Here is a 7710-nt window from a genome sequence, read left to right as displayed (position 1 = left end):
CAGAAGATAGAATATTGCTGAACAGCGAGTGTTGCTGTCTGATTCTTGCTCTGGAAGCTTCGTCTCAGGGGTGTACCCAGCCGTGTGAGGTGTGAGATGTCGGTCTGCACCTAGTGGGGCATGTCTCCCAGTTAGGCTACTCAGGGGTCAGGGACCCACTTGAACAGGCAGTCTGTCCATTCTCTGATCTCAACTTCCGTGCTGGGAGAACCACTGCTCTCTTCAAAGCTGTCAGACAGGGACATTTACATCTGCAGAGGTTTCTGCTGCTTTTTGTTTAGCTATGCCCTGTCCCCAGAGGTGGAGTCTACAGAGGTAGGCAGGCCTCCTGGAGCTGTGGTGGGCTCCACCCAATTTGAGCTTCCCAGTAGCTTTGTTTACCTACTTAAGCCTCAGCAGTGGTGGGCGCCCCTCTCCCAGCCTTGCTGCCGCCTTGCAGTTAGATCTCAGACCTAGCAATGAGGGAGGCTCCGTGGATGTGGGCCCCTCTGGGCCAGGTGTGGCATATAATCTCCTGGAGTGCCATTTGCTAAGACCGTTGGTAAAGTGCAGTATTAGGGTGGGAGTTACATGATTTTCCAGGTGTTGTGTGTCTCAATTTCCCTTTGCTAGGAAAAGGAATTCCCTTCCCCCTTGCGTTTCCCGGGTGAGGCGATGCCTCACTGTGCTTCAGCTCTCGCTGGTCGGGCTGCACCCACAAACCAGCATCGGCTGTCCAACATGCCCCAGTGAGATGAACCCGGTACCTCAGTTGAAAATACAGAAATCACCCATCTTCTGTGTCACTCGCGCTGGGAGCTGGAGGCTGGAGGTGTTCCTATTTGGCCATCTTGGGCAACCCCCCAAAACAGCTTCTTTAAAAAATCTGTAATGACTGTCACAGTTTTGTTCATGATTTTGTATCAATTGAAAGTTGGAGTTTTCCATCAGAGGGCAGTATCTTGAAGGTCATCATATATCTGGAACTTGGTAGAGGCTGTGGAAATTTTGTTGTAGAAATGCAAATATTGATTATATTTCTGGAACCTTCAGCACATACCCAAAATGAGATTCTAGTCAGGAGCTGTTTACAGATAGAGAAGCCAGCCATATAATTCCTCTCCCTCAAAATGTGGATGCTATGAAGATAGGGACTTTGCTGTTTCTTGGGGATTGAGTGCTGAATCGCTTGAGAGAAGGGAGCTGAGCAGGTAGAGGTAAAAGTATTACTATTATACAGGCTAGAGTGAGGGATGTGGCCTCAGTGTACAGCCACAGCAGGCTTCCCAAGTGTGATCCCCACAAATACAGAGGCTTCGGCTTCCAAGTATAGGCAATACCAGAGAAACCCAGGCCACCTACACAAGGGGAGCCTTCATTGCTAAGCTTCCATCCACATGGCTGAGAGCAAAACAGAGCATTGCTTTCTAGGTGAAGACCTCAATGAAGAGCAAGAGTCAGGCTAAGTTTCACATGTTAAGGTTCCTCTGCCCAAATAATCATTTAACTACATCAATAAGGGACACACCAGAGACCAGGGTAGTTACACAAATAGACAGGTGTCCTTCTGCATGGAATGGAATATGAGAAGTGGGGAATAAAGGCTCCCCTGTCCCCAGCGCTATTGGTAGAGCCGTGTACATAGGTTCATGCTCTGCAAATGCTCGTGATACTGTTCAGTAATGCTTTCCTATTTTCAAATAACTGTGGTAAAAACTTTAAAAAAATTTACCATCTTAACCATTTTTAAGTGTATAATTCAGTAATATTAAGTGTATTCACATTGTTATACAACAGATCTCTAGCACTTTTATAACTTGCATCTCTGAAACTATTCATTAAACACTTAATTCCACAGCCTTTGGCAACCACTGTTTTTGCTTTCTGCTTCTATCATTTTGACTGTTCTAGATACCTCATATGCATGGAATCATAAGTATTTGCCCTTTTGTGACTGGCTTGTTTTGCTTAGCATAATGTATTCAGGGTTCATCTGTGTTGTAGCATCTATGACAGGATTTTCTTCTTTTTAAGGCTGTATAATATTTCTTTGTGCATATATACCACACTTTCATTACCCACTCATGTGTTGGTAGACATTTGGGCTGCTTCCACCTCTTGGCTACTGTGAATCGTGCTGCAAAGAACATGGATGTGCAAGTATCTTTTTGAGATTCTGCTTTGAAATTTTTTAGATATATAATTCAGAATTTGGATTGCTGGATCATATGATAATTCTATTATTAATTTTTTGTGGAACTGCCATACTGTTTTTCACAATGGTTGCCCCGTTTTACATTCCCACTATTGGTGCACAGGGGACCTAATTTCTCCATATCTTTGCCAACAGTTATCTTCTGTTTAATAGTGGCCATCCTAATGGGTGTGAGGTGATATCTCATTGTGGTTTTGATTTGCATTTCTCTGGTGATGTTGACAAAGTTTCTCATATATTCTGGATGCTAATCTCTTATCAGATATGACTTTTGAATATTCTTTTCCATTCCATAGGTTTGTTTTTCACTGTTTTCTTTGACACATGGAAGTTTTTAAGTTCGATATAGTCTTCTGTCTTTTATGCTACTAGGGCCCAACATTTTCACAACTAAGGAATCCTTTGGCTTATTTTTCTCCTATTGTCCTCAGATTTTGAAAGAAGTCTGTCTCCCAAATATTTAAAGAGTCAAAATGATGTCATATTAAAGCTGTGACAAGTTAATGAATATGTTAAATTTCTTCATTTTTTGGCTATACTTACAGCATTCAGTATGCCAATTAGTTGATGGGCCAAAGTATTAGGTTGATGCAAAAGTAATTGTGGTTTAATAAATGGTTTTGCCATTGAAAATATCAACTTTCAATTGGTTATTTGGGTTGTTTCTTTTCTGATGAATGCTTAAGCTATGTAAAATAGGTGTTTTTATAAACCATGTGTCTGTGGACCTCTTTTGAAACAATATTTCTTTGATTTTATCTTTTTAACTTAAAAAATTAAAGTGTGATCTATATTTAAAGATTATGTGGTAGAATAAACTTCCAGACGTCACTAGTCATACACCCAATGTATGTTCCATATTGAGCTGTAAAATGTGGATAAAATAGAACTAATTTATAGTTCTTACTCCCAAGAGTCTTGGCCTTATTCTCCAGGCAGGAATATACCCGAACAAACTAGTGGCAAAACAAACAAACAAACAAACAAAAACTAGTAAAAGCATTGCTTGTTAATATGTTTGCAGTGGAATCTGAAAGAGGCCAGCTGCAGACATTCCTTGCCAAATTGAGTAAATTTATACTTTCAGCATCTACTATGAACTGGCATTCTACCAGAGTTAAGCAATATACTTTTGGGATATTAATGCACTGGGAAGACAAATCATTGGCTTATCTTCTATACCTAAATCATGTCACCTTATGCTTAGCCTGTAGATCACGTTGGCAGAATAAGCTCCTTTGGCTTGCATGAATTTACAGTGTTGATGAGACTGGGAGAACAGAATGAGAAATGGTGATTTAGTAGATGTTTTTCATTAAAACGCAGGCAAAGCCAGTCTATATAAAGCGTTACTTTTGATGTCATTTTTGACATTGAGAATGTAAATGACATTAAGAGCTCAAAATAGGGCTGACATAACAAGGAAAAGGATCAGATGTTTAGTTAAAAAAATTAATGTGTCCAGTTTCTTTTTCAAGGAAGTGCTATGAAGCATCTATAGAAAATAATTTGTAGTAAAAAAAAGTTTCACTAAATTGGGCTAGGCATGGTGGCTCACGCCTGTAATCCCAGCACTTTGGGAGGCCAAGGCAGGTGGATCACCTGAGGTCAGGAGTTCAAGACCAGCCTTACCAACATGGAGAAACCCCGTCTCTACTAAAAATACAAAAACTAGCTGGGCATGGTGGCGCCTGCCTGTAATCCCAGCTACTTGGGAGGCTAAGGCAGGAATATCGCTTGAACCCGGGAGGTGGCAGTTGCGGTGAGCCAAGATCATGCCATTGCACTGCAGCCTGGGCAACAAGAGCAAAACTCCATCTCAAAAAAATAAAAATAAAAAAATAAGGTTTCACTAAGTTATTTCCACAGATGCTCTGTTGTTTAAAAAAAAGAAAGAAAATGAACTGTGAGACATACTTATCTAAATACTAAATGTTATTCTTAGTAGAGTTGAAGATCTGTGCATATGTGTGATATTACTTTTTGTCTACTTATTCTGTTTGTCTCTATGTCTACTCTTAGAAATAAGTCATAATGCGTTCTCATTTACCCTAAGCTATATACCAAATCTTGCTGAACTTTTTTATTCTTGTTTATTCTTATTTATTCTTTTAGTAGACCTTTTTGCCATTCTGGTTTAGTACTTTAGGAGAAAAATGGAAGAGAGGACATTAACTCTTGATACCATAAAGAGTTAATTGTGAAGAGCTAATGCAGACATTATTTATAGATGGACTAAAACTGTTTAACCTAATGAAAGCCAAATGATTGCCTGTTCTTTCAGTTTTTAATACTGGTTTAACTATCAGGAACCTCCCTTCTAGTTCTTTGAAACTTAATTATCTACTTATTCATTCATTTGTTCATTTATCAATTTAAGAAAATATTGTTTATTCTGGAAGGTAAAATGCTAATTGGGCTCATTTCAGTTGCCACATCTTTGAGAATTTCACAAAGCACCCAAGTTTTGGTATTTCCTTCTTTCCATGGGGACTGTTACTAACTAGAACCCAATCAGTATTTGCCATGTTGAATTAAGGAATCTGAACCTGGTACCACACTTTGAAAAATCTGTCACAGTTAAACTGACCACTTATATTTATGGTTCTCCTGCAACCAGCTCTACCTTAAATATACATTCGTTGTCACTTTTCTCTGCTTGAAGATTTGCAGGAAAGCATTGACTATTTTATACACTGAACATAATTATAATCAACATTTGATTGTTTTAATGCTCTAACTTCCATATTTTAATAACTTTGAATCCTCTTATTGCCTTTGTATCATTTCTGTTCTGATTATGAAATTTCCAATAAGATTTATCATTGATCATATGTCTCTTCATTAATATGTATTTAGGTAATTGAAAGACTACATAAAGCATCTTTCAACAATATTATGAATTGGCTGGATCTCTTTTGAGGTTTTGGAGACTTGGGGTTTGTACTGTGTCTTAAATGAAGTCTCAGAGGCATCAGTCTCAGAGATCAGTGATTGATCTGACAGGGGGCTTGGTTATTGGGATCCTTTGTTTTCCTCTGCTCCTTTTCCACCTGCTCCTTGTTGCCAGCCTTGTTCATCCTTAATTTAAGAGCTAATACAAGAAGGTTGAGAACTACGAAATACCCAAAATGTAAACAGAACTATTCCGTCTCAGTGTTTCAGGGTGGAAAATCATATGGAAACTCCAGGGAATGTCTATGGCAAGGCTGCTTGTTTCCTACATGATTGAAATTTGGAAATTAAAAGGACAGAGATTTATATCATGCAGTTTTTCATAATTTGATTTTTTTTCCTCTTTTACCAGGTTTCACCAAAACTCATGCCAATGCAGCAGATCGCAAATTGAAACGTGAATATTTGTACCAGGCTGCGTGTTTTTCATTTTAAACACATAGGATTTAATTGAAAGGACACCAGTAATCATAATTGTGTATTTAACAGGTGGTTTTTGATTAGTTTTCTTCTAGGGTTTCAGACTTTATGCATCCATATAAACTGTTCTGTAGGCATGCTGTGACATTTTAATAAAAAGCAAAAGGAGCATTTATAATTATCTCATTTGTTAAGTACTGAGAAAGTTGTCTTTATAATAGGTAATTTACTGAATGCATTTTCACTGAATATGGTATGTATGCTAAATTATATGAACCTTTCCCCAAGAAGGGCCCTAGAAATTGATGTGGCTTTCCTCTTAACTATTAATTATTAATCCTGAAAGAAAGATAACACATGTGATTTTGTGGTTAGAAGAGTTGCTGTCATGATTGTTTTTTCTTCAACCTCCTCTGACTTTTCTTTTGGGGCTTCAGATTTTATGATTACATCTTCTAGAGCATCCCCCTTCTTCCCATACTGCTTTTAAACAAATGCCCAAGAAGGCAAGCAGGAGTGGGGGAGAGCAGGGAGAAATAATTAGTTCAAACCAACTATCTATCTGTGCTTTTCAAAGACTAAGGCATATTATAGGAATAGGAACAGAAGAAACTGATTCTTCTGTTTTCTCATTTTAAAGCAGTCCAGTATTCCTTTGTATTCTCAAGGGTCCTTGAGAATATTTCTGTTATTGAGACCCTGTGGGCTACTTGTACTGTACCTCCTCTCAAGCCAAGAAGGGCTGCAGGATAATTTACCATGAATCCTTAGTAGCAGTGACAGCAGAGTTAAAAAATAAAAGGTGCTTTACTTTCAGGCTTTCGTTTTGGTTCAGAAAAGATTTTAAATATTGAATGACACTTCTACAGAACCACGGTTTTTCTTCTGCCAAGGCTACTTCCTTTAACAAAGTCTCTTTAATTCAGCCTTGTCCAACTAGGGAAAATAATGATGGACAAGTCTAGGGATTTGAAGTCAGTGAACTTTTAGTGTCAGGGAATAAACGTGGTGGGTAGATCAGGTTTGAAAGAAACTTCCTTAGAGGTATTCTCAATACCAGACAGGGGCCCATGGGAATGACTTCAGAAGCATCCCAGATAATAGATGGGTAAGAAGGCTAGACACCCTGAAGAACAAGTGAGACAGCTGGCCTCTGGACAGAGGTAGGCATAGTACGGTACAATATATCATTCCTCTGGTCCTAAATATAGGAATTTATTCATGTTTTTAGGTGATGGTGGTCATTGAAACTCGCTTGTCTTCAGGTGTAGCTACAATTGTGTAATGTACAATATTAGAGAAAAGACAGGCTTTTAATAAGTAACACACACCGTATATAAAATAGCCTTTCTGGCTGGCCACATGGTGAAATGCGTACCTTCCCAGTACTGGGGGGAAAAAATGATCTTTCTTAGAATGTGCAAGTTTCATGAGAGTAATATATTGATATGATTTTGAAAAGAATTGTTGATAGTTACATCTTCAAACTTGCTTATCATTCCAGTATGCGTCTTTAAGATATTGTGATTCTAAGTAGATGACTTTATATTCTTGATTAAAGAGTGCTATACATGTTAAGAAATGCATTACTGAATGTAATAAATATTCCAAAGTGATATAGATCAGTGTGACTGTCCTTTATTTCACTTGGGAATGGCATTGCTAAATGTGGGAATAATGCAACAGATTGTCAGGATAGCTAACAATGAAGTCAGTACACATCACCACTTCTAGTCAAGTTGTTGCTTTTCTTTTTATCTTACCAGAGAAAAGATATTGTTCTTCTAGAAAGATCAAATGAACATTGAGTTTCACAACTTGCTCCTTGTCAGAGCCTGCTATGTTTGTAAAAATCATTTATCCAAGGCTTCATGGGTGAATCCTGGTTCGCTTTTTGTGTAACATTTTCCTTTACTGTACACGTTAGTTGCCTAGTGCTGTGAGTTTATTTCCATTTTGAACTGGCTCTAGTGCTAGTCTGCTCAGCATCTGTGTGGTAACAAAGGGATGGGGACGTCCCCAGGATTTGCTACTCCTGGTAGCTCTTGTCAGTCGACAGTGGTTATACCCAGGGTTGTGCATATGACCAAAGATGTTCCAGTTTATTTCTCCAGCATTTAAAAACAGATGAGAAGTCATCT

The 7710-nt window shown here is 38.5% G+C and overlaps 1 protein-coding gene across 2 annotated transcripts in view; it reads left to right on the top strand.

Annotated features, from left to right (window-relative positions):
- OXCT1 (3-oxoacid CoA transferase 1) overlaps positions 1–7186 on the top strand; it is a 151654-nt gene extending 144468 nt beyond the window's left edge. Inside the window, exon 17 of one of the 2 annotated variants that reach the window (XM_011966412.1) lies at positions 5502–7186. In XM_011966412.1, the coding sequence (XP_011821802.1) occupies positions 5502–5543 (42 nt within the window). In that variant the 3' untranslated portion in view covers positions 5544–7186. The remainder of the gene's footprint in view (positions 1–5501) is intronic. The other variant, XM_011966404.1, reaches the window with a different exon arrangement.
- The last annotated feature ends 524 nt before the right edge of the window (positions 7187–7710 follow it).

Source organism: Mandrillus leucophaeus, unplaced genomic scaffold, assembly GCF_000951045.1.
Source record: "Mandrillus leucophaeus isolate KB7577 unplaced genomic scaffold, Mleu.le_1.0 Scaffold119, whole genome shotgun sequence".
NCBI lineage: Eukaryota > Metazoa > Chordata > Mammalia > Primates > Cercopithecidae > Mandrillus > Mandrillus leucophaeus.
The sequence above is the reverse complement of the archived record's forward strand: the minus strand, read 5'-3'. Positions and strand labels throughout refer to the sequence as shown.